At 37.0% G+C, this 27714-nt stretch overlaps 1 protein-coding gene across 1 annotated transcript; it reads left to right on the top strand.

Moving 5' to 3' along the window:
• The first annotated feature begins 322 nt into the window (after nucleotides 1–322).
• parp6a (poly (ADP-ribose) polymerase family, member 6a) lies at nucleotides 323–27714 on the top strand. Its single transcript, XM_063004454.1, has 23 exons — nucleotides 323–401; nucleotides 8724–8845; nucleotides 9194–9271; nucleotides 11225–11319; nucleotides 11519–11579; nucleotides 11673–11763; nucleotides 12089–12155; nucleotides 13170–13319; nucleotides 14857–15007; nucleotides 17838–17969; nucleotides 19403–19498; nucleotides 19923–20015; nucleotides 20344–20469; nucleotides 20731–20796; nucleotides 21305–21372; nucleotides 21491–21539; nucleotides 21682–21794; nucleotides 22097–22169; nucleotides 23034–23103; nucleotides 24742–24821; nucleotides 24937–25000; nucleotides 26225–26309; nucleotides 27055–27714. The coding sequence occupies exons 2-23, from the start codon at nucleotides 8831–8833 to the stop codon at nucleotides 27155–27157; spliced, it is 1926 nt and encodes a 641-aa protein (XP_062860524.1). The 5' UTR covers nucleotides 323–401; nucleotides 8724–8830; the 3' UTR covers nucleotides 27158–27714.

The raw sequence follows: 27714 nt of genomic DNA on the forward strand, positions 1-27714 counted from the left end.
TTGCTTAGTCTTTTCTATCCCCCTGAGAAAGCATGTCCATTTATCTCTATTTTCTTAGCTAGCCTCTCTGAGCCAGCAAAGCTAGTCAGCTGGAGATCACGTGGTGCTGGCAGCTTGTTCCTACTGAGCATGCTCAGTCTTCTTCGTGTTGTCAGGCAAAGAACAAGCCAGCACTGAGAGCACAGATCTGCAACAGATAAATACAGCTCATTCCTGCACGTTTAGAGCAAACTAGACGAACAACATTAGAATCATCATCACCGTGGGAATGATATCCTGGTTTATTTATTTTGTGTGTTTCTAAACATCATTCTGAATCAGAAGGAAGGAAGCCATTACTGGAAAAGGGTGCACTGCACTGAATAAAAAGATTGCAGCTTGTCCTTCCATCTTTTGTGAAGGTAAGGAAGAAAAGGATGAAAACGATGGAGAGAAAGGTGGGGGATGGGTGGTCTTGCCAGCATCTCTGCTTTACAGCTTGGGTTCTGTAAGTACTGGTATGTGATCTAAACCTTGGATAGCAGATGGGGATGGATGATGATGAGTGTGTTTGGAGGGGGTGTTGAGGACATAGAGGGACCAGATGGAGGACAACAGTTTGATGGAGATGAATAGTAGAAAGATGATTTGTTATAGATTTGGCGTTTTAAGCCTGTGTTTCTTGCATTAGCAGGAACATTTGTTGTATATGCTTAAATACTATTAAAATATATGTAATTCAGAAGGACCACTTGCCCTTGCACCTGTATACAAAAATAACAGTCAGCTTGAGCTTTGTTATTGTTGCATGTTGGAACAAGATGGTTCTGATTTGGAGATACTATCCAAAAGGACAGCAATGTAGAAAAGGGATTAAAAATGGTTGAGAGAAAATTAATTCCTCTTAAAGATCTTATAATGCTGAACGGAACACTAGGAAGGTTAATGTTTTCTAGAAAAAAGCATATAGCATAGCATGTTACCTAAGTACTTAACATTTTAACCAAATGCATTTTCATTTAAACATCATAGTACCATGTCTAAAAAATATTTTTGCATGGAATAAGAAAAAAACTAAAGGATTACTTTCAAGTATATTATTTTAAAAGTGCGCCTGTGATAACTGTTGTGCTAAAAGTCAAACAAAAGGTCTCATTTGCTCAAATGCATTTTTCAAAATGTGTTACTAGTCTTACCATACAAATATCCATTATGGCGATCATCAAGGCTCAGAACCAGGGCCTTTTCTGGTTTCATAATATAGAATACTTTTTGAGGTAATATATAATTTCCATTATTGTGCTAATGGCACATAAATGTATTGTCTGTTAAGTGCTAACAAACCTTAACTTACAAAAGCTCTTAAAATACTTCAAATGAACTCCTGAGGAAAAGACCCCGACCCTTAGAGGCTATAACAGCCTCTACCCTTCACTCTGTAAAACTACTACATAGTTGAAAACATGATTTAAAATACATAAACGTTTTTAAACATCTGTAAGCAATGGGTGTAGTTAAAACACATTGAACTCAGTAATTAGATTACTGTTTACATAGTTTAGGCCATAAAGCGCACCAAGTGTAAATATGGTGTTCCTCAGGGCTTATTTTTAAGACCTCTTCTAGTTTCAATATATATGTGAGACATGATGGAGGTCTTAAGCTAAAACTCTTAAGCTATTACATTGTGTATCAAGACAGCATAACCAACTGCAAACATGTCTGGTATTCTGTGAAGTAAGAATGATAGAATGTAGTTTTAACCAGAGATATACTGTTTAAATAAGATTGCACAATATCCAATTCTGACTAAATAATGTTGATAATTTAGATGTAGGCTATCATTGAGGATTACTACGAGAGCTTTTTGGTTTACAGCATTATATTAGACCACATAAAACACCAACAATACTTAGAAACTAGGAATTCCACTTTTTTAACAGATAACTGAAAGCCATTAGTTGATGGTTAACTGATAACTGACATTAAAATAAAAAATTAAAATTAAAATCTTTTTTTATTGAATAAATCAAGGTAAAGGTAAAACAAACGTGGCAGTAATGTAGAACAATAAGATGAAAATAATACTGTATGCAAAACTAGTTAAACCTCATGAACATGCAAACAAACATATACAGTGTATCACAAAAGTGAGTACACCCCTCACATTTCTGCAGATATTTAAGTATATCTTTTCATGGGACAACACTGACAAAATGACACTTTGACACAATGAAAAGTAGTCTGTGTGCAGCTTATATAACAGTGTAAATTTATTCTTCCCTCAAAATAACTCAATATACAGCCATTAATGTCTAAACCACCGGCAACAAAAGTGAGTACACCCCTAAGAGACTACACCCCTAAATGTCCAAATTGAGCACTGCTTGTCATTTTCCCTCCAAAATGTCATGTGATTTGTTAGTGTTACTAGGTCTCAGGTGTGCATAGGGAGCAGGTGTGTTCAATTTAGTAGTACAGCTCTCACACTCTCTCATACTGGTCACTGAAAGTTCCAACATGGCACCTCATGGCAAAGAACTCTCTGAGGATCTTAAAAGATGAATTGTTGCACTACATGAAGATGGCCAAGGCTACAAGAAAATTGCCAACACCCTGAAACTGAGCTGCAGCACAGTGGCCAAGATCATCCAGCGTTTTAAAAGAGCAGGGTCCACTCAGAACAGACCTCGCGTTGGTCGTCCAAAGAAGCTGAGTGCACATGCTCAGCGTCACATCCAACTGCTGTCTTTGAAAGATAGGCGCAGGAGTGCTGTCAGCATTGCTGCAGAGATTGAAAAGGTGGGGGGTCAGCCTGTCAGTGCTCAGACCATACGCCGCACACTACATCAAATTGGTCTGCATGGCTGTCACCCCAGAAGGAAGCCTCTTCTGAAGTCTCTACACAAGAAAGCCCGCAAACGGTTCCAGTAATCCATGTCCTTTGTTGACATGTCTTCAGCAAACTATGTCCTATGGTCTGATGAGACCAAGATTAATTTGTTTGGTTCAGATGGTCTCAAGCATGTGTGGCGGCAATCAGGTGAGGAGTACAGAGATACAGTAAGTGTGTCATGCCTACAGTCAAGCATGGTGGTGGGAATGCCATGGTCTGGGGCTGCATGGGTGCAGCAGGTGTTGGGGAGTTACATTTCATTGAGGGACACATGAACTCCAATATGTACTGTGAAATACTGAAGCAGAGCATGATCCCCTCCCTCCGGAAACTGGGTCGCAGGGCAGTGTTCCAGCATGATAATGACCCCAAACACACCTCTAAGACGACCACTGCTTTATTGAAGAGGCTGAGGGTAAAGGTGATGGACTGGCCAAGCATGTCTCCAGACCTAAACCCAATAGAACATCTTTGGGGCATCCTCAAGCGGAAGGTGGAGGAGCGCAAAGTCTCGAATATCCGCCAGCTCCGTGATGTCGTCATGGAGGAGTGGAAAAGCATTCCAGTGGCAACCTGTGAAGCTCTGGTAAACTCCATGCCCAAGAGAGTTAAGGCAGTTCTGGGAAATAATGGTGGCCACACAAAATATTGACACTTCAGGAACTTTCACTAAGGGGTGTACTCACTTTTGTTGCCGGTGGTTTAGACATTAATGGCTGTTGAGTTATTTTGAGGGAAGAATAAATTTACACTGTTATATAAGCTGCACACAGACTACTTTTCATTGTGTCAAAGTGTCATTTTGTCAGTGTTGTCCCATGAAAAGATATACTTAAATAACTGCAGAAATGTGAGGGGTGTACTCACTTTTGTGATACACTGTATATACATATACTGTATATATACAGTGTATCACAAAAGTGAGTACACCCCTCACATTTCTGCAAATATTTCATTATATCTTTTCATGGGACAACACTATAGACATGAAACTTGGATATAACTTAGAGTAGTCAGTGTACAGCTTGTATAGCAGTGTAGATTTACTGTCTTCTGAAAATAACTCAACACACAGCCATTAATGTCTAAATAGCTGGCAACATAAGTGAGTACACCCCACAGTGAACATGTCCAAATTGTGCCCAAATGTGTCGTTGTCCCTCCCTGGTGTCATGTGTCAAGGTCCCAGGTGTAAATGGGGAGCAGGGCTGTTAAATTTGGTGTTTTGGGTACAATTCTCTCATACTGGCCACTGGATATTCAACATGGCACCTCATGGCAAAGAACTCTCTGAGGATGTGAGAAATAGAATTGTTGCTCTCCACAAAGATGGCCTGGGCTATAAGAAGATTGCTAACACCCTGAAACTGAGCTACAGCATGGTGGCCAAGGTCATACAGCGGTTTTCCAGGACAGGTTCCACTCGGAACAGGCCTCGCCAGGGTCGACCAAAGAAGTTGAGTCCACGTGTTCGGCGTCATATCCAGAGGTTGGCTTTAAAAAATAGACACATGAGTGCTGCCAGCATTGCTGCAGAGGTTGAAGACGTGGGAGGTCAGCCTGTCAGTGCTCAGACCATACGCCGCACACTGCATCAACTCGGTCTGCATGGTCGTCATCCCAGAAGGAAGCTGACGCACAAGAAAGCCCGCAAACAGTTTGCTGAAGACAAGCAGTCCAAGAACATGGATTACTGGAATGCCCTGTGGTCTGACGAGACCAAGATAAACTTGTTTGGCTCAGATGGTGTCCAGCATGTGTGGCGGCGCCCTGGTGAGAAGTACCAAGACAACTGTATCTTGCCTACAGTCAAGCATGGTGGTGGTAGCATCATGGTCTTGGGCTGCATGAGTGTTGCTGGCACTGGGGAGCTGCAGCTCATTGAGGGAAACATGAATTCCAACATGTACTGTGACATTCTGAAACAGAGCATGATCCCCTCCCTTCGAAAACTGGGCCTCATGGCAGTTTTCCAACAGGATAACGACCCCAAACACAACCTCCAAGATGACAACTGCCTTGCTGAGGAAGCTGAAGGTAAAGGTGATGGACTAAACCCAATTGAGCACCTGTGGCGCATCCTCAAGTGGAAGGTGGAGGAGTTCAAGGTGTCTAACATCCACCAGCTCCGTGATGTCATCATGGAGGAGTGGAAGAGGATTCCAGTAGCAACCTGTGCAGCTCTGGTGAATTCCATGCCCAGGAGGGTTAAGGCAGTGCTGGATAATAATGGTGGTCACACAAAATATTGACACTTTGGGCACAATTTGGACATGTTCACTGTGGGGTGTACTCACTTATGTTGCCAGCCATTTAGACATTAATGGCTGTGTGTTGAGTTATTTTCAGAAGACAGTAAATCTACACTGCTATACAAGTTGTACACTGACTACTCTAAGTTATATCCAAGTTTTAGTTCTATAGTGTTGTCCCATGAAAAGATATAATAAAATATTTGCAGAAATGTGAGGGGTGTACTCACTTTTGTGATACACTGTATATATATATATATGTATGTATGTATGTATGCATGTTAAAGCTTTTTCCTGACATTAGTGTAGTTGTTTAAATACAACATTAAAAGGCATACTGAATACATATTATATACATTTTATAGGTACACATAGTATTTGCTACTGTAAGTGTCAGTCAGACTACCAAAGTAGTTTTATTTAGCTTTTTTTGTTTGAGTATGGTTTTCCTCAGACCTTGAGGTACCCTACCTATTTTAATATGCGAGCTAGTAACTTTCCACTGTTAGGCCGATGACAGACGCACAGTTCCACTTGTTGTCTAAGCCTTATAAATTATCCTGACTTTCAAAGATTGCCTAATATGTAAAATATATATAAAAACAAGATGTCAAATTATTTTCTGCTTTTTAATACCAAGTATCTATGAATATGACTATTTAATATGGCTTCCATATTTAAGGTACACAGGGAAGAAGATAAAAGATCAAGAACAGCAGCATATTGTCTTTTTTCATTCTCCTAAAAAGGCTTTTAACAATATTTTAGAGTGTGTCTGTGGAAATTTGTGCCTATTTTGTCAAAAGAGCAATGTGAGGTCAGGCACTAATGTTAAACAAGAGTCACACTGAAATAGAAAGGAGCACTTTGTGAACTGCTGCCATACATTTAGAAGTAAGTTATACTGTATATTTCCTATAATTGCTTTTATTAAAGCAGTGGGTGTTAGATCTATACTTAATGCATATAATCAAATTATAGCAGAGGAGAACTGTTGTGGCCCGCTACTAGGGCTGCAACTAATGATTATTTTAGTAGTCGACTAATCTGACGATGATTTTTTCGATTAGTCGACTAGTCAACAACTATTTATGTCATACCCTCCATCTCTGCCTTAACATAACAAAACTCTGTTATGTTATTTAAGTTCCAATATCAAATTAAAATAATGACCCATGAAACATGAATATGAAACTTAAGCTTGATAGTTTAATCAAATATATTTGAAACATTAATACACAATCACAATAAAAAAATCAATTAAATAAGAAAGCTTTGGACAGCATTAGAAACTGTTATGTTTCAGAAGTTATCACTCTGGAAATCAAAAACATTTATAACATGTCATTGAGAAACATGTGAATGCTGTCTGTGAGGACCTCAGCCATTTGAGGGGTGCATGAACCTCTTCTCATCCACACCCCATTGCTTAGTGCTATTAATAGAAAGAGCAAAAGAGAAAGCTGTATTAATTATTACAAACTGAAGGCTATGTATCATAGTTTATTACAAATAGTGTACTGGCTATGTCAACTAAACCATAACAGGTTAAATATCTTAACTGAATTATCTGCTGAGCTAACTAGCTATCATTAAGTGGAGGAGGCTTATTATTTAAAATGAATGCTCTCATTAACGTGAGCAAAAAATAACGTTAGGCTATAACGTTGTTATATAACGTTACTCCTAATAAATCACTGATTAACTATTGCACTTAATGCGTTAGCTTAGCTATCAAACCTAAAAAATAGCGATCTCTTAGGAAGTTTTCCGACAGGTACTCTAACATTAACAAACATTAGCTACAGTACGTTGGTTAAAGAATGAAGTGGTGTAAAAACGTACCTGTCCTGAATAACGCTGGTCATCACGGCTGCAGGGTGCTCGCGTTTCAGATGCTCAAGCATCACCGTGTTGCTGGCGTGAAACGACAACTCTGCTCTGCAGTGTCTGCATTCAGCTCGTTTCTTTGGTTTATTTTGGCTGAAATGCTCCTGAAATACTTTAGAAAGTTTCGGTCTCTTTATCTTTGCCTCTCTGTCTTCATAAACTCCCCGCTGCGCCATGGAAGCGATGCTGCGCCACCTGCAGTTCCTTTAGTGCGTTGCAATAATAACGACGCGTCAACAAATTTTTATAGTCGACGTTATCGATTATGTCGACTAATCGTTGCAGCCCTACCCGCTACTCCCTCAAAAAAGGTCAAGATATCACACTCACTGTCCAGTGAGGGTATCACACTCACTTATCCAATCAGGGTTGCGGGGGCTGGAGCCTATTCCAGCTTTGCAATGGGCGCAAGTAACCCTGGACGGGGCACCGCAGGGCAGACACACATACATACACGCACACATACACACCCATTCACCTATAGGGCAATTCATTGTCTCCAATTAACCTAGCTACATGTTTTTGGACTGTGGGAGGAAACCGGAGCTCCCGGAGGAAACCCACGCAGACACGGGGAGAACATGCAAACTCTGCACAGAAAGGACCCGGACCGTGCCATCTGAGGATCGAACTCAGGACCTTCTTGCTGTGAGGCGACAGTACTACCCACCTAGCCACCGTGCCACCCTTAGGTCAAGATATTCTAAAAAATAATATTTTAAAGTGTTCTAACTTTATCTACTCATAATTTAACAATCAACATTTAAACAGATATAAATCTAAGCAAATAAATTCTTCATACCTGTCTATTTAATTTGTGTTAGAATGTGAAAGGTTAGATCATAAAAGGCCCTTTGTCTCCCTATCAGAGTTTTGCCACACCAAACAATAGTAATTTACTAAGAGATCAATTTTAAATGACAGTAAAATTGATCAATCATATCTTTCTTCTAAATGGGTGGGCTTTGCTATTGCTAACTTTATGACAAGTTCCACCCACTGTGGCGACACTGTACTGCACACAGAGCTTGTGATTATATACAGTATAACATGGTTTTGCATTTTGTTTAAGAAATTAGCTATTTTGTTTAGATATTAACCCTCTTTGTGTTGTTGCTTGTTGCTTTTCAATAATTTAACTATGTTCTTAATATTCTTGTATTTTTACTTTTGCTGTTCTTAACTAGACTGGGTTTTTTCAGATGGGGGGGTTGAGAGGGTTGAGGTTTAGGAGTCACAGTTCTCTACTGAATTATAAATAAATAATATCAGATTAATATAGAAAATGGGTAACTGTTGTCCAAAACTAATTTTGAATACACATATAAAGCTCTAAATAAACATGTGCACACACACAAGCTCTCGCCCACACGATTCACCATGATTCATAAAACGATTACACAAGCTGGAAAGTGCTGATGCGGTTGCTAGGAAACATGGGGAGGTGAGGAATTGGTTTTTAAGAAGAAGAGAAAATGAGAGTGATTATCGAGAGTGATTATAACATGGTGTGATAGAGGACAGACAAATGAATGCTCCACTGAAATACAAATCGGAAAGAAAAATAGAGGTTCTAGCATCAATGTAAATTGCTTAAAAAAAGAACTTAGCTCATTTTTTCATCCATTAAATTAAATATGCATTTAATTAATGTAAATATATGGTGTATTTTTGGTTGGTTTTAATGTTTGTTTCACTGATTCTAGACAAAAGCAGACGTTCCAGGCTTCAGCCAGCAGGATATTCCCTGACAGGCAGGTTTTAATGTGAAATGGATGGGAACAGTGTAAACCTGTCAGGTGCTCATCTCTAAATGACGGCTTCAATGGTAAGGATACGTGTCAAATTAGCTTATGTTTATCCATGTGTGGGTAGCTGAGAGTGGGTGCAGCACAGCAACATGGGTCCTGGGGACCTGGGCTAAATTTTCATTTTTTTGCTCTAATGTTATTTGAACATTCTTGTTAAACCCACTCGAAAACACGAAAGAATAATGTGAAACCCCTTATAGAAAATGTGAAACCACTGGTTGGGATCTAACCCAGGTCCCCAGGAACCATGCTGCTGTGTGGCATCCACTCTATCAGCTGCGCCACCATGACATTGTTAATGCTTGTTAAATTATAAATACAATTATGCCCTGTCTTCTGACTGTCTTCTGTTTTATTTCGTGCAGGACATCAAAGGGCAGTGTTGGACAGATGAGGAATCAGATGGAGAAAATGAGCCTGAACAGTTCGTATACGGAATTCAGGTAAACAAGTAGCTTAAAAACATATTTTCATTTATTATTTTCATAATATTCACAATTTAACCAGATTAAATTATGTCGTCAAACATATTGGAGAAATAAATGTGTGGTCTTATTGTGATAAAAAAAAAGGTTTAGAGGTAAGAATAAAAAATTCCAAATAAATTTAGTAAGTTTATATTACCAAAAATTGCTTTTGCATTCTGGCCTTGGAATTGTCCCATGTAATTCCAGGTAGGCTTTCCATCAGGATAAGACTGTAATTTTATAACAATAATTAAAATAAAAATAATATTACACTACATTTTTAGTGCATTCTTAAGAAATTTATTTATAGGGCTTACAATCTTACAACTTAAATTAATAAAAAAATCATTTACACTTAAGTACACATAACATTAGATAATTTTACTGAAGTTATTTTCAAATTGGTAATTTAACTTTTTTTCTAGAGGGTATTTTTACTTTTGACTAAGTATGAGGAAGTTAAGAAGTAGGGTGGGAGTGGCGGTTTGGGGACTGGTTGAGTAGGTGCAGTGGCGTAACTAGGAGCTCATGGGCCTCAGTCCAAAAACAATGTTGGGCCGCCTAAACAAATTTCATATATATATATATATATATATATATATATATATATATATACTGTATATATATATATATATATTAGGGCTGTCAAACGATTAAAATTTTTAATCGCGATTAATCTCAGAATTTCATATAGTTAATCGCGATTAATCGCATTAAAAAAAAATCTGTGTAAATGTTATAGAAAACAAGGATTTTTAAGTGAAATGTTACAATTAAAATGGTGAACACATTTTATGCTAAATGTACTTATGTTAAAAACTGCTGGGACAAGAGAAAACTGTAAGGGAGTTTTATTCACTCACATACTAGGCAGTAAATGTCAGATTGTAGGTTAGAATTTCTCCATCAGCAAACATTGTAGATCAGCGGTGCTTTAGGTGGGATAAGGCGTAGTTATTGTAACAGACTTTTCTGTGGTTGTATCGTGACGATGGTTTGATGGACGTTTCTACACGAAGTGAGTGTGTTTTGACCCTTTGGGGCTTCCATAGTTCATGAACTAACGTGCTTGACTCAGCTTTCCGGTATTCGGTACAGAAGAAGAAGTTAATTAAGTGTAATAAAGTGTTCTGCTCCCGACAACTTGTGAATATAGCGTGTATTTATTTCTTTATTAAGCAAGTACATCACTACCACGATCGGTTACATTATGTTAACAAACCGCAAATGAAAAACGGTGGCAAGTCCGACATTAAAACGTTTGTTCTACCAGTCAAGTCTCAACATGAACTAGAATTTGCGTTAATGGCACTAATTTTTTTAATCGCGTTAAATTGAGGTCGCGTTAATGCGTTATTATCGCGTTAACTTAGACAGCCCTAATATATATATAGCTCCTGTTCCATACTGCTCCTCAGGTAGGTCTTGATGAGTTTTAGTGTAGAAAAGTATCGCTGGTATATATTTGATTACATGTATTCTGATACTTCATTGTCTTTTAGTTATTTTAATATTTTACTTAATGAAAATATTGTAATATAATAATAACGACCTGGCGAGTGCAGCCAATGGGGGGGGGGGGGGGGGGGGGCAGTGCAGTGGGGGGTTAAGTTGAAGTCCTGGAGCAGCCCACAATCCCCGCCCCACAATGGGCCCCAGTGCACCTGGCCCCCCTGCCCCCCCAGTAGTTACGCCCCTGAGTAGGTGCCATACAGTTACATGATCTCCCCATGTTTTTCTTTGACACCCTAAAAACATTCAGAAGGTAAATTGTATAATGTGTGAGTGTGTCACACTGCTGTAGATAAGCTCCATGATTAAGCAGTTTGTGAATGTAATGAATAATCAAATGAAAATGAGTAGTGGGTACAGCACCATGTCTGTAATAAAATGTTAGTGATCTCACCCCATTTTTTTCTCATGCTGCAGGGAAGTTGTGCGGCTGATCTGTATCGGCATCCTCAGCTGGACGCTGATATTGAGGCAGTGAAAGACATTTACACAGACAGCGCCATATCAGTCAGGTATTCTACAGATTGTAATAGTCTAAATGTTCCACATCTTCTGGTTCTGTCATTATGTACAGTAGTAACCTTTCTGTATTGTGGTGTCTGGCTCCTTTTTTCCCTTATTTGATTCTTTACTTTGTTGTGTACAGAAATAAACTTGTCTTGCCTTAAATGTCTAATTGTTTATAATAATTATGCCCTTTTGTTCTGACAGAGAATATGGCACAATTGACGATGTGGATATTGACCTTCATATCAACATCACTTTCCTGGATGTATGTGATTTAGTAGTGCCCTTTACAGTATTAAAGTAGATTTTTCTCTGTATTTTTACCCACAAGTAATTGTGCAATGTGTGTCACTGGTAGGAGGAAGTGGCTACAGCCTGGAAGGTGATTCGAACAGAACCCATTATCCTCCGCCTTCGCTTTTCTCTCTCACAATACCTGGATGGACCTGGTAAGCATCCAGTGTGCATGTACACTCTAACCTTCAATTGAAGTAAATTAATTCAAATAAAAAACCTACAAATTTCTGAAACCCAAATAAAGAATTGATTGTGTCCTATTTATAGGTGCTTGTGCCTTTAGTAGTTTTGCAGAGGTTAATTATGCTTTTAAAGGTCAAAGGTCTTGACTCCTGATCAAAGAATGTCTTTACAATTTGTGATTTATGTATTTATTTTTTGCAACAGCAACATCGGGTCAATATCAAACAATTTTAGCCTGGATTTAGTGTTAACTGCATTGTAATGCTTTTATTTCATACTGTGTTTTTTTTACAGAACCATCAGTAGATGTGTTTCAACCCTCTAATAAAGATGGATTTAGTCTTGGACTGCAGTTGAAGAAGTGAGTCTTTATGGTTATGACTGATTTCAAGTCAGAACTTTCATTCTGTTATTTTTCAGCTTTTTACATGTAAACTTGCTTTTTATATTTTGTATTATTATCCTGCTGCATGGCCGCATATTCTGATGTAGCACTTCTAAACCATCACATGACCATCACATGTTTAATTGTTGGTAGAACATTTTTACTTTAAAAATGCTGTATTGGCTTTTTGTCAGACATAATGAGACCCTGCTGTCCAATTCTGGTCTGTTGATGAAAAATGATTATCCAGGGACCTTTTCTGCAAATGCCAGATGCTGTTTTTTGCTACCATGTTATGAATGCATTTTTCCTAGTGTATTTCGTATTGTGAAGACTTAAAAGCTGAGCTTAGCTGAGGCTAAAGACCTCTTCAGTTCTTTTTAAAATATTATGTCAGTATTTGCCTTTGGTGAACATTTATCAGGCTAGCAACTTTCAGGAAGATGTACTCTTGTATTGAGTTTGCTATATACAGAGATAATAGCTCTCACGGTTTGTTGAGCCTTTGCATTGGCTTTGTTTGTAACCATTTCCATTCATCTAATTCAACGTTTTTCTCAGCTCTTCAAAACTTTTCTCAGGTTGTAAATTGTGTTTCTATTGAAGCATTAAGGTAGCTACTTCAATATTTTAAGATTATTAGGATTCATATTTTACATGGTTGCGGAAATTACTTAATGAACTGGTTAATTAAGTAACCAGAACACAAATTCTTTTTCACAAAGGTAATGTGTCTTTTTCCTTAAATCATTTAAATGGTGTTCTACAAAATGGTTGTTTTAACTTTTGATTCCTTTGTATACTATGATTTTTTTGTTTAATGACCTGAATGAACTGATAATGACAAATATGCAATACCAGAGCCAGTTACAAAAGTGTTGTGTGTATGTATAAGTGGGTATGTGCAGGTCATTCGTAACAGAACAATAAGCATTAATTAATTATTCATTTATGAAAGTGTTACTAAACATTTTTTTTTTTTTTTTTTAGAATCCTGAGCACTTTTATCTCCCAGCAGTGGAAACATCTGAGTAATGAGTTTCTCAAAGTTCAGCAGGAGAAGAGGCACAGCTGGTTTAAAGCTGGAGGAACCATTAAAAAGTTCCGCGCTGGTCTTAGCATCTTTTCTCCCATTCCTAAGTATGACCAGTTTCTAGATTTTTAATATTTGTTTGCTACATTTTTATTCGGAGGACATAAATGTAGAATCAGCTGTTGTCAACAAGACATAAAGACTCTAGGGGGACAAAGGAGGGAAGTAATGCAGAACAGTTAGATTAACATAACTGCCATGACCAGAGCTGGTGCAGTATTTAAATGACTTTATTTCAACAAAGACAGTTGGTAGCTATGGTCCAATCTAAGACCAGCTAAATATGCTAAACAAATTACAGAGATGCAGCTTGTAAATGAAACCAATTCCCAACAGTATTTAACATTAACTAAAGTGTTCTACATTTATATTGAGACATGATCCAAAAGTACCCTATCAATATTTTTGATGAATAACATTAGATATGCACTATATGGCCAAAGGTATGTGCACACCAGTCCTAGTATTTGAGTCTGGGTGTTTCAGGCATGTTTGTTACTAGCAGGGGTTTAAAGTCATCATTAAAGATATATGATAAAAATATATATTGTGGCAACACTTTGTAGAACACATTATCCAGGGGGGCCCAGAAAGACATAAATTGGAGAGTTTTGTGTAGAGGATCTCCAGAGCCCTGACCTCAACCCCACTAAACATGTCTGGAATTAACTAAGACATGAATTGTATACCTGCCCTTCTTTTCTAGCATGTGCAAAACCTCAGAAATGCTGAATTAGTGGGTACAGATATTACAGACATAATCCATAATTTTGTGAAACTCTTTTTTTTTTTAAATGGAGGAAATGGGTTTTCATATCAATTCATGATATAATAATTCTAATGGTTTTGGAATTGGATGTTCAACAGTGTCATAGTCATGTGTTTAGACTTTCACGCGTAGTATATAACCACACATAAAGAGGTCTATAAAATAAATTTAGTCTGTTTACCAGTAACCTAGTACTTGTTACACTTTTTTTCTTCTGTTTAGAGGATGAATTTGATGTCAGGTATGGATAATAGGGACTCTTGTCTTTATGGCATTGTGTGAATAAGCACACTCTTAATACAAATATTAATGTAAATATAAATATAACCAGTCAGCTGTTGGAAATTAGTGTAAATGGTCTTTTAAATCCCATAGCATTGATTAAACAATGACTACTGATGTACAAAAGATATTATAGTTTAGGGGAAGTAAAATATATTACAGAATGTATTAAAAAAAACATGGATTACTTTTTAAGTGCTTAAAATTAGTGGTCGGGGTAGTTTATCTGCAAACAGTACCATCATTTTCTCTTTAACCATAAGGGCTCAGTGACCTAGTATTAAAAAATGACAGATTTGTTATATAGATCTTAGGCTTATAAATGCTTGTAATGTATAGCCTCTTACAGCAGCCACTTTTCAGATTAAATGCAGTTCTGGCAGCTACCAGACTCAAATAATGATTATTAAAACCATCACTGGATTGAGGTATAGTGCTATATTTTTTGAAACTGCAGTTTTTAGCCTGGCTCTGTCTCCATATGTATGTGATGTGTGATGATTCATCATGGCCGATGGCTGTCTGGGCTCCAGATCTCCAAGTTTTCCGCTGATTCAGGACACAGCGCTGAAAGGCAAACTGAACGTGCCTGAGCTGAGAATGACCAGGCTCATGAACCGCTCTATATCCTGTACCATGAAGAACCCGAAGGGGGAGCTGTTCAGCTATCCACCCAACAGCCAGGTCAGCTCTTCCACAATCCTGTATTCATTCCTTCCTGCCTGCTTCTGTGTTCCTCTAACATGATCATTTCTCTCCACTCCCAAAGAAAGTGATGTGTGTATTGAGGTTTGTGAACACCTTAAAAATCTCAATTAATCTTTAGGTATTGATCTCACTGATATGTTTGGTAATTACACTGAAATGAGAACCAGTGAACAGTGGAGTTTTACTCTTGCTTTTAGGGTTATATGAGTTTTAGATAATTTTGTTAACTAAGTAAATTTACATTATTCTTATAAAAGGTGTTTTTTTTTTTTACAAAACTAATGTTGTGTTTTTTTTGTGATCTGAGACCTTTTAATCTTACAAATATTGTATGTATTTAGAAAGATATCCTTTATTTGTCATATATACATATACAGGTGTACAGTACAATGAAATTCTTTCTTCGCATATCCCAGCTGGTGTTGGAAGCTGGGGTCAGAGCGCAGGGTCAGCCAACTTACGGCGCCCCTGGAGCAGACAGGGTTAAGGGCCTTGCTCAAGGACCCAGCAGTGGCTACATAGCAGAGCCTGGATTTGAACCGCCAATCTTCCGGTTGATAGCCCAAAGCTCTACCCACTAGGCTACCACAGGCCCCCCTGTGATTAATACAGACAAATCCATAAAAAACAGTCCAGTTACTTTAGACAGCATTATACATGGTAATCGCTTAATGTTTATAGATGATAGATACAAATTAAATTTTTAAAAATGACATTACTTGTTATCCACACTATTATTTAGATCCAGTGCAAAACTAAAGAAGCAACATTTAAGAAAGTAAACATCTGTTGGCAAACTTTTTTTCTTTAAGCAGGACATTAGTATCCCAAATTTACACAAGATAAGATAAGATAATCCTTTATTAGTCCCACAATGGGGAAATTCACATCGTTAAACAAGAAATGGTAACACATTGGGAGAGTAGGAGATAAAAAAAATAAAAAAAAACAGCAACCACATTGTGCTCCCTAAGGAGCACACTATGGTAACACGAAAAAAAGCTCCTTACAGCACACAAGCACATGTAAACATAAGAACATAACATAGTCACACAACGAGCCACGGGTTAGGGATGTAGGGATAGGAAAGTAACCAAACTACGACAAGCAGCCCCAGCGATTCGCAGCCAGTATGCCGGCGCGCACTGCAGACCCGTCCTGCCGTATTGGTGGGATTAAGCTAAGAAGTTTGGAAGGCGTCGGGTGATGGGTTGGGAAAATGTCAGTTCTTTCATTCCTGCAAAAAGTCTGTACAAAGTTCGCGATAAGATGGCGACACAGCAGTTGCTGCCCAGAATGAAAACAGTCAACATACATAGAACAGGGGAGGGAGGGTGAGATGACCCTTAGCGCAGATCTTCCGGAGGAATTTCCTTATCAGCTAGGCCATGCTGATAGCAGGGAAAGCCAAAGAGCAGAAATGACCTGTTTTTGTAATCCGAACACGGTTAAAAATTTCCTTAACACATGCTCTGCGATTGATTCGGTCTCTGATTCAAATCCCTAGTTTCTCCAAGATAAATTCCATATTGCGATTCATAGTCACAGTCTGAGTTCCGACGGCTTTGCCCATCATATCAATCAAATTGGGCAGTGTCTGGGGACCCTTGACAACTGACCCAACTCTTTTAATTTCAGCAGAGTAAAGCCTAATCCAATCAGCAAAAACCCCACAATCACAAAGTTCCGAATAGGTAAACATCTTCTATGTCCTCTAACGAAAGAGGTGCCAGGCACACGACTCTCCACTTCGCCCCCGAGTCCATCGTGTATCCTGCCATCTGCGTTTCGCCGGGGCATGTGGGTTCCCCCGAACCTGAACTCCTCGTTGAGAAGATGGTGTCAATAGCATTCAGAGACCATTTAACCAAATCCATAATTTGTTCCTCGAAGAGCAGTGCTAAGAGAATCTCTGAAGAGTAGAGTAGACGAGACAAAATATACAGAAGAAGCCAAGCAGGAGAGATAAGGGAGCAGGGAACAGTGCGTCCGCCTTACACCAAGTGTATTTTAACATGTCTGACTTGTGATTTTCTTTGTCACATTATTGTTATAGTTAACAGACATAATAGTGATAAAGTAGAATTTTTATAAAATAGGTTATACACACAGTGAGTCAAAAAGTGTCCTTTGTATCTTTGCCCATAACTTTGGCAAATGTTGTTTCACTGCTGGATGCAACAACATGTGTTTCTGCTCAACAACAGCAAAACGTCAAAACTGTAACACAAGATAAAATGGTTTTTTACCACTGAGGACATAATTTTAATTAAGTACCTTTATCTGCTTAAGGGTTATAAACTGTATGAGGTTACTTGCTGAATTTCCAAAGATAAACTGGACAAAATACTTAAAAATTGCTTTATAAGATCTGTGAAACTGGTAGCTATGAAAGACAGCATAATGCAAGTTTAAGAACTGGTACTCAGACAAAAAGACAAACCCTACACCCATCAGTCAGTTCATCATGATCTGGTGCTGCAACACTAAAAGTACTTTTATCAATATTTGCCAGAGGTCCCAGTTTTTTTTTACTCACAGTGTAGTTCTACTTTTGTTCAACTAAAAGATAAGGCTGTAAAGGATAAAGGTTATTTGCATTTCTGTAAAGTGAAGTTACAAATGACCTCACTATTTTTGAAACTGAAATAAATCTAGGTTAAAAACCCTTTAAATAACAGACTATTTGATTTAATGTCGCGCGACACTCTTCCCTCCTTCCACTTGTCCTCCCTTTCATCTTTCCCTGCCTATGTGGGTGCTCGGCGCCCTTTCCCATAATGCTTTGTCTCCATTGACCCATCAGACTGTGGCAGTCCCGGCGGGCAGGGCCCCAGCGCAGATTACCACGCGGCAGCTGATTGAATTGTTTTTCTCATCCCAGGCGGGCGGACACTGCAAGAACATCCCCACTCTGGAGTACGGTTTCTTAGTGCAGGTACACATTCTATTCATGTCCTAACACAGCTACATGTTCTATTCACATGGAAATCATTACTCTATCATTAGACATTACCTTTAATGTACCCTGCATTGGATTCATTTAATTCATGTTGGTGTGTTAATAGATGTTAACAGGGTTGCATTTAGTTCATCCAAAATGTGCATGTTTGATCCTGCAGCATCAATAATCAATCACAAGTTTAAAGGAATATCATAGTGATTTGTGTTGTGTTGTCATATTTTGCTCGGGAAATCTGGGCAGCCAGATTTTAGTAAAGTGTAGTGAATAAAGGCAGTGGCATAAAAATAATCTAAAATGTAAAAAGGTTCAATACAATGGCATACAATACAATGCAAAACAACACAGTAAAGTAAATACAGTTTAATGAAGTGCAGTACAATAGAATTTAGTGTATGAAATGTGCGCAATAAAGTACAAGACTAATGTACAGTAAAATACAATATAGTACAGGTCATCCAAATGCAGTACTGCAATACAGTTAAATACAGTACAATAAAGTGTCATTTAATATAGTATGGTCAATTTTAATACAGCACATGACAACACAATATAATAAACACATTACAATAAAACACTTTACAGTAAAATTATTACAATGCAGGACAAAGGTATGCAGTACAGTACAAGAATACTCAACAGAATACAATTAAATGTTAAATGCAGTACAGCACAGTATAATACAATACAGCACAATTCAATACACTGTAGTACAGTATAATAAAAAAACTATACCTGACTACAATATATTCAAATAAAATACAGTACTGTATTATATAACATAAACAATGCAATTTATTGGAATAAATTACAGTACAGTAATGTACTACAAGTTAACAATGTAATAAACGTACAATATAGTATGCAAGAGTACACACAACAAAAAAGTACACATAGCACAGTGCAGTAAAGTGCAATGCAGTACAGAACAATACATAACTTACTAAATCTAGGACTTTCTAGATAATTTGTCTAGATAACTCTGTTTTACTGATCACATGTTGTCTTTTGTTTAGGGGAAAAAGTATCTTACCACTGTTACTCACTGTACTTAATTAATACCACGGTACATACCATGTGCATTCATAGTGAACAGTTCCTAAACAGTAAAAACAGTAAAACCTCGTCTGGTTTGCAGAATAGATAAAAGTAAAAACATTACAAACCAAGTAGATTAAAAGACTGTGACTGCATAGACAGATTAAAGAGGTGATTATTATGCAATGTTATTAATGTATGCAATGTTGTGTTGGGGCTTATGGTAATGACATTTGCCATATACATAACTACATTTTCTTACCTCAGAAAAATCTTGTATTAAATAGTCCTGCTTGGGATAGTCTATGAGTTGCATGATGTTCTTGTGCCTGTCAGTAACAGAATTCTAAATTATTATTCTTCACTTTTAGATTATGAAGTATTCTGAGCAGCGCATCCCAACGCTCAACGAGTACTGCGTAGTATGTGATGAACAGCATGTCTTTCAGAATGGCTCCATGCTTAAGGTACAAAAGACACTTTTTACTGATCTGCACTCAGTCCACATTCAATATAATATGCATTAAGCCCTGGTCACACTAAAACCTTGCTGTTTACATTACTTTGTAATATGGACATGGGCAGGATGAAGCTGGCACTTTATAGCTGCTATAATGCTTCATTTTGCAGTTTAGCTGTAATACCTTAAGTCTACTTAACTTGTAATTAGACCTGACTTTGAAAGCTTTATAAATACAATATACCAGTCCTAAATTCATGTGGTCAGCTGGTAATGATTTTGTGCTGTTGTTTATTCTTTAAGCATATACCTACTGTCATAATAAATAGCTGAATGTGTTTTATGTTTTAATGTATTCAATAAAATTTGAGACAATGTTCTTTATTGTTAATTAAAGAGGTTAAGACATTGATTTATTGTATTTTTTGTAGCCTGCAGTATGCACTAGAGAGCTGTGTGTGTTTTCTTTCTACACTTTGGGAGTGATGTCAGGGGCAGCCGAAGAGGTAGCCACTGGAGCTGAGGTACACACATACACACACACACACACACACACACACATGCACTGTGAGTCAGTCTGTCTTTGGTGTTAATACATTATTATTTTCTGTGGTGTTACTATACTATGAGTCTGTCTGTGGACTGTGGAGTAACTATAGTATAAGTCTCTTTGGTGTTACAATATTATGAGCATGTATTTGGTGTTAATACATTATTATTTTCTGTGGTGTTACTATACTATGAGTCTGTCTGTGGAGTAACTATAGTATCTGTCTCTGTCTCTGGTATTTGTGTATAAATGCTATACTGATTATTTATTTAACTGTGTTGTTTTTAATGTTTATTGAACAGGTTGTGGATCTGCTTGTTGCCATGTGTAGAGCTGCTCTAGAATCTCCTCGGAAGAGCATAATCTTTGAGCCCTATCCGTCAGTCGTTGACCCGAATGACCCAAAAACACTTGCCTTCAACCCCAAGGTGACTGTTCTTGTACCACACTGAGTGGTCATTTGTGTTACTCCTTTTTATTTATTACATTTAATTTAAGTTATTTCTTAAATCTGAAAGTATGCATTTAGTTATAATTCACTAAGTATCAATGTTTATTTGATCTAAAAAACTGATTTATGCTGTAGCTTATATAGTCAATGCACATTTTTACCTGATTACATTATAATTTTGTATTTTCTTTGTGTGTGTTGTGATGATCGGTGTTTGTTTGTGGCTGATGTGTGACAGAAGAAGAATTATGAAAGATTGCAGAAGGCACTTGACAGTGTGATGTCCATACGAGAAATGACCCAGGTATGACAGTTAGCAACTTAATTAGACACACTTGTAAGATGTTTTAGTAATTCTATGTAATAGATACTTTGGTATAACAAAACTGAGATTCTGTATCTGTAAAGTCTGTCTTTGTTGTACCTTTACAATGTCTGTCTTTGGTTTAACTACACTTAAAGTCTGTTTCTGGTGTAAATGTACTATATGTCTGTCTTTGTTATGACAATATTATATTAAATATTGTATTTTGCTATGAATAAGGAAATATGGTGCTTGGTGTAACTATATTTAGTAAGTCTTTAGTGTCACTGATCATGAGTCAGCCTTTGATTCAAAACCACAATAATTATTTTTTGGCTGGCATTGTTAACTGTACTATTAGTAAATCAGTCATAAGTGTCACTGAGTTACTGTACTATGTTTTCTGTGTGCCTCTCTTTGGTGTATTTGGTGATTTATGTAACTGCATTTGAAATTGAAGCTTTACAATGAGTCAATCTTCAGTGTAACTGTGCACCTATGTTAGCAGGGATCATATCTTGAAATAAAGAAGCAGATGGATAAACTTGATCCTCTTGCACATCCTCTACTGCAGTGGTAAATGTCAATCCACTAATAAAACATGTATTAATTACATATTTCCTAATTTAGTTTTTGTTGTTTTTAGCTGATGTTTTGTTGCACCTGATTAATATTTTTTTTCTGCTTACTGCAGGATCATATCTAGTAACCGGTCTCATATCGTCAAACTGCCCCTGAGCAGGGTATGCAATACATTTTCTGCTACCATTGCACAAATTAAATTCATTGTTGATTTATTCAGGTTTTTTTAATCATTACTAATTTGTATTAGGTTTTATGTTTGTATACATTTTTAAAACCTGAGTAATATTTCTGTCTGAGAAGCAGCTGAAGTTTATGCACACATCACATCAGTTCCTGCTTCTGAGCAGCCCGCCAGCCAAAGAAGCTCGATTCCGCACAGCCAAAAAGCTTTATGGCAGCACCTTTGCATTTCAGTAAGCTGTTTTTTTTTTTGCTAATTTGCTTAATTTGGCTATAAATTTGCACTTACCTTTAATCCATGAAATCCACATAGCATAGCATGACAGAATAAAAGCTTTATGTGGAACAACTACAACAATTCTTTTGTTTCCTTAATGTCATGTACACATTGTCTATGCTGTATACAGTACAATTTAATGCGGAATATGGCTAGGTCTTGATTGGGAATTAATTGTCCTGCTGGAAAAATCATATCATGTAGTTGTTCACATGTGTATCTCTTAATATTTCTCTTTTTCTGTCTCCACCACTCTAGCGGTTCCCATATTGAGAACTGGCACTCTGTTCTGAGAAATGGGCTAGTAAATGCCTCCTACACCAAACTGCAGGTATGTACATGATAATCAACAGCTGAGCAGTGTAGTTAGTATTTTTGAAAAGCTTCTAATGTGTCTCCCCTTGGGGTTTTCTCCAAAAACATGCCAAGTAGTATGTTTCCTTACTGTGATTTGACCCTAGATGTGAATGAGTGTAAGTAAGTGAGTAAATGTATAATGTCCTGCCCCACCTAACATCCAGAGTTTCTGGAAGCCACCACAGTCCTCAGCAGGCTAAAGTTACTAAAGATTTATGAATGAAATTTCAGGAACCTAATTGTTCTTAAGGTTAAGTGAAGCCACAGTCACAGCAAGGTTATGTTATCTGCTGAATGCAATTGATTTCCTACCTAACCAGGACTGCAAATAACATGCCCAAGGGTAAAGAGAAAAAGATGGGATTGATTACAAGGGCCATGTGTGGATAGAGAGCTTAAAGAGTCCCCAGGGAATTAAAATTTCCATGCAAACTAAATTGTGAATGAATAATTAAAGTATAAAAAAGTATATAGGCAGTAATAGCTCAGCTCAGGTACTGGACTAGTAATCAAAAGGTTGAGCAAGGCCCATAACCCTCCAAAATGTGTGCATGATCTTAAATTATTCCTAAAATAAGGAAACATGTCTTAGTTTTTTGGGTGTAAGCGATCCAGAACTTACATATTCACAGTTACAACAAGAATTATGTAAGTAAGAATGATGCCATTGGGAATTGTTTGTCACTAAAATACCTCAATATATAATTAATAAATAAAGAGATACAGTATACTGTATGATTGATTAATGTTCTAATGAATACCAAGAATGTTTATGTGAACACTGCCTAGGCTTGTGCATCATTGCTCTGTCAGTGACTCTTACTCTCTTTAACCTAAGCTGCATGGTGCAGCCTATGGCAAGGGCATCTATCTTAGCCCCATCTCCAGCATATCCTTTGGATATTCAGGTAGGTCACTCTGCTGGGATAATGCCATGGCATCATGTGTCTCTGTTGTGCTCACTTGTCTCATCATGTGCTTTCAGTGCCACGCTGTTGCTATGGTGCTAACAGATATAGAAACCCCATTTCTGAATAAGTTGGAACATTGTGTAAAATGCAGTAAAAAGAAGAATATGTGATGTGTTAAGTCTCTTGAATTGTTATTTAACTGAGAAGGTAGAAAGGTAGAAAAAGGTAGAAAAAAAGATTTCTAATAATTTCAGTGATCAACTTTACTGTAGTTTGTGAATAGAATTGCATTGAGAATTTGATGCCTTCAAAACACTCCAAATAAGTTGGTAAAGACGCAAAATAGAAGAGTAAAGTTTATAGAATATTGAAGTTTCAGCATTCCACAAGAAGCAGATGAACTGGTAACTGGTGAGGGAATCACGATTGGGCATAAAAGAAGGATCAATTTTTACAATGATGTAATGACTCCTGGCTCACCACCTTGTGCCAAATTTTAGGAGAGGATTGCCAGTCAGAAAAAAAATTCTCAATGCAAGATTGCAAATATGGATGACTTGAATATATGTGAAGGTACCATTGACATGGGTTGGGACACATGCTATTCTTAGCACAATGTCTTTTCCATGGAAGTCTGTGATTATTTCAGCAAGATGATGCCAGGTGTTATTTTGTATGCATTACAACCATAAACACCAAGTGTGTATGCATGACTGGCCTGCCTGCAGTCCAGATTTGTCTCCTAGAAAAAATGCGCGGTGCAGCATGAACAGAAAAATGAGACAATGGTGACAATGGACTGTTAAGCAGCTGAAGTCTTGTATCAAGTAGCATCAGTTCCCAAAACACATTGCAAGCATCAAATTTGTTTGTTTCTATGTAAAAACTACAATAAAGTTGATCAGTGAAAACATTCTACAGCTTTTCTTTCTATACAGATTCTTTCTTTTTATTGTATCTTACAAAACGTCCCAACTTTTCTGGAAATGGAGTGTGTGTGTTCCAAATTTTATTTTATCATCATCTTATTTTTCTCACCGGTTGTTGATGTTTTGATTGTTATTGAACTATGTTTTGGATAGTATTAGTTATTAACTCTACATGGCTAAATGTATGTAGACACCACTTTATAATCCATATGTTTGCTTGTCCAATGCCTACATTCAAACACTAGCAATAAAATGTTTAAACACGGGAGTGCAGTGACCTTTAATGACTCTGTCAAGCAGTAATCAGCTTCAAAATATGTGCCGAGCTAGAGCTGGCCTAGTCAACTAGATGTGCTGTTAATGTAGAGTGGAAACTTCTAGCATCAACAACAGCTCAGCTCTGAAAAGCTTTCCAGAAGATTGGTTTTAAAATAAGATGTTATGCAAACATACATGGACGTGATATTTAGGGATCCATGTGATGTTTGGCCATGCCATTTTTGACACAAAGTTAAAGTAGAACATTTATTTTAGTTCATGTCCTAAAATCTGGAAGTTCATACGTCATTACTTGGCTTGTGATGCCTGCATGAGTTTCATTTAAAATAGTAGACATATTTTACAGAAATTTGGTCTCATAGCTAAACCGTGTGTATGTGTATGTGTGTGTGTGTCTGTCTGTCTGTCTGTCTGTCTGTGTGTACAGGAATGGGTAAAGGACAACATCGGATGCCAACCAAAGATGAACTGGTGCAGCGGTATAACCGTATGAACACAATTCCACAGGTAAGACTTTTACAATCTCAGCTAAAAACTAAACCACCTAAAATCAGAGATGTACACATATATTTGGATGTCATATACACTCAGTTTGAATCTTATTCAAATGACCTTTTTTCAGAGTCGCCCAATTCAGTCTCGCTTTCTACAGAGTCGAAATCTGAACTGTATTGCACTGTGTGAAGGTAAGCAGACGGTTCTTGTTTCCTCAGGTGGTTTACTACTCTAAATTGCCTCTAGGTGTATGTGGGTGTATGTAAAAGCCCCTGGCACAACACTGTATTTTTTAAACCCTAAAATAACCTAAAAGAGATTTCAGATACTAGGTTTTTTTAGACAACAAAGCATTTGTTTCAACCACTGTGTCACAAAAAGAACAGTTATAAAAATCATTAAATTCCTCAAATTCCCATGACTTACATTTCTCCTTCAAACAGCACTTTCCTTTTTACCGCAGCTATAGATACTGTGGATGAGTACAGAAAGTTATTAATTCTCTGCTAAAGATTTTTTTCTGGCTGGCAAATATTTTGCAGGTGTTACAGTTCCATTCCCAAAATAATCTGACAACCTATTTTTATTTTTTAAGCTAAATGATAAAAAAAAACATCTTACCTGTTTGATTAAATTAAAATTGGTACTTTTGATTATTTGACTTGTTTTCTTTACTTTTAGTTAATTTTGCTGTTAAACTGTTGTAGATATAGCAGGAGGACAAATGCCGAGCAAAACAAATCAGGGTTATATGTGTCAAGAACACAAATAGCTATCTTAAAATTTTCAGGGCTCTCAAATGTGTCAGATCACTGCACTATTTTTTTGTAAGTCACATGTAGCTTGTAAACAAAGACACAATCTTCTGGACTCAAATCAATCAACCTTTATTTTAACTCGGAAATACATTGAGGGTGACCCTCATTTTCAATGCAGCCGAGAATTTACAATACAAAGTTGTAGACCACACTGTGTGTACACATGATCCACTCTTAAGACCAGTAGGAGAGTAATGTGATTAGCTAAGCATGTTATGTTACTTTCTGTTTAATGTTTCACACTGGTGGGGAACAGAATGCTGCAATCTACTAAATTATATTTTCTATGTAAACATGCTGCTTTGACGGAAATCTGCTTCATGCAACAAGCAGACAATGTAGCACCTACACAGCATCAATAAAATACCATAGCATCAAGTCTAAATCAACACAAGTGATTCTTGCGTCAGAACTCAAGTCAAACAAAACTCAAGAACTACAGCCCTAGTTAGGATATAAATTAACCCAATAAAGATATAAATGCCCTGGGCTTTAATTCAAATAGGCAAAATTTATATGTGTATACTAAACGTACAAAGTATAAACCTAAATTTGCTTACTTGTGATTATAATTATGTCTGTACTATCATATCACAGTCATCACATCCAAGGATCTGCAAAAACATGGAAACATCTGGGTGTGTCCTGTTTCAGACCACGTGTGCACACGCTTCTTCTTTGTGTAAGTACCTGTGTGTCAATGCCAAGTGCTGATTGTGTGTGTGTTGTTGCACAGATTGTGTATTGTGAATACATCTGACTGCTCTCTTATAAAAAAAACTATTGTTTGATTAGATTTAATACAGTATATAGTTCAAGCCAATTAGATGCCAAATAAGATGCCAATTCACCATCTGCAAATTTCTGGCAGGTGAATGTAAAATGTAAAAACAATATTATCAAATTATCCTTAATAGTATTATGTTTATGTTTGTTTGTATAATACTAATAACACTATCAATACTAATAACAATAATAATAATGTATTATACATAGTATTAGTAGTGTTATTTGTTGTTTTCATTGATACTATAATATACTTATAGAAACATATTTTATTATAATTATTGTTAGTAGTATTGTTATTTATGTTGTTTTTATTGAATAATAATAAAATATGAATAAAATAAATTAAATTAAAAATACATAATAATAACAAATAATAATAATAATCACAAAGTTATAGAAACATTGTATTACTATAATTTTTATTCATATTTTTATTAGTAGTCGTGGTGTTATTTATATTGTTTTCATTGATAATAATAATAATAATTTTAAAAAATCACAGAGTTATAGAAACATATTTTATTCAGATTATTATAAATAAGAGAATTTAGAGGTACATGTGGAGGGCTGATATGGGATTGGGGATTTTGTTAGTCACTGTCCTCATCTTACATTCTTTATCCTTCTTTCGCTCTCAGATATGAAGATGGCCAGGTGGGTGATGCTAACATCAACACTCAGGAGCCAAAGGTGCAGAAGGAGATCATGCGTGTGATCGGCACTCAGATCTATTCCGGTTGAGAGGAAGTTCCTGGGGGTCTGCAGGTTCCCCTCTTTGCAGAACTAGTTTTAGCTGTGCTCAAACTGAAGGGTCGGGAGAGCAGAGCATTTTCATCTCTCTCCTCTTCCCCGTGAGGCACTTTTTCCTTGGTTCCTCTTTCTCTTCCTATCTTTCATGAGGAGGTTTGGACGAGTTTCTTTTCCTGCTGTGTAGTTTGGGTTGGTTGGGACTGGCGTTGTACTACTGTTTAGCCGGGACTGATATGATGGTAAAGACTATAAAGAGCCACATTTGTCACACTGTGTTCATAGATAGGTTCTAAAACTGCTTATGATGGAACTTGGCTGCATAAGACTCTTTTCAGAGCAGATGAGATGCCTGGCTGGGTCAAGCATGTGGTATCTTCACTTGAAAGCTTTGTATTATTTCCTTTTAGATCTGGAGGTAATAACTGTATCGCTATATCTCCAGGATTCAACTTCTCACAGCTCATTTACCCTCTCATACCTTCTACTGGAAACATTTATCATTTTCCATGAATATGAAGCCATTTTTAAAATCTGTATTACATTTTTCA

This window comes from Trichomycterus rosablanca, chromosome 11, assembly GCF_030014385.1.
Source record: "Trichomycterus rosablanca isolate fTriRos1 chromosome 11, fTriRos1.hap1, whole genome shotgun sequence".
Taxonomy (NCBI): Eukaryota; Metazoa; Chordata; class Actinopteri; order Siluriformes; family Trichomycteridae; genus Trichomycterus; species Trichomycterus rosablanca.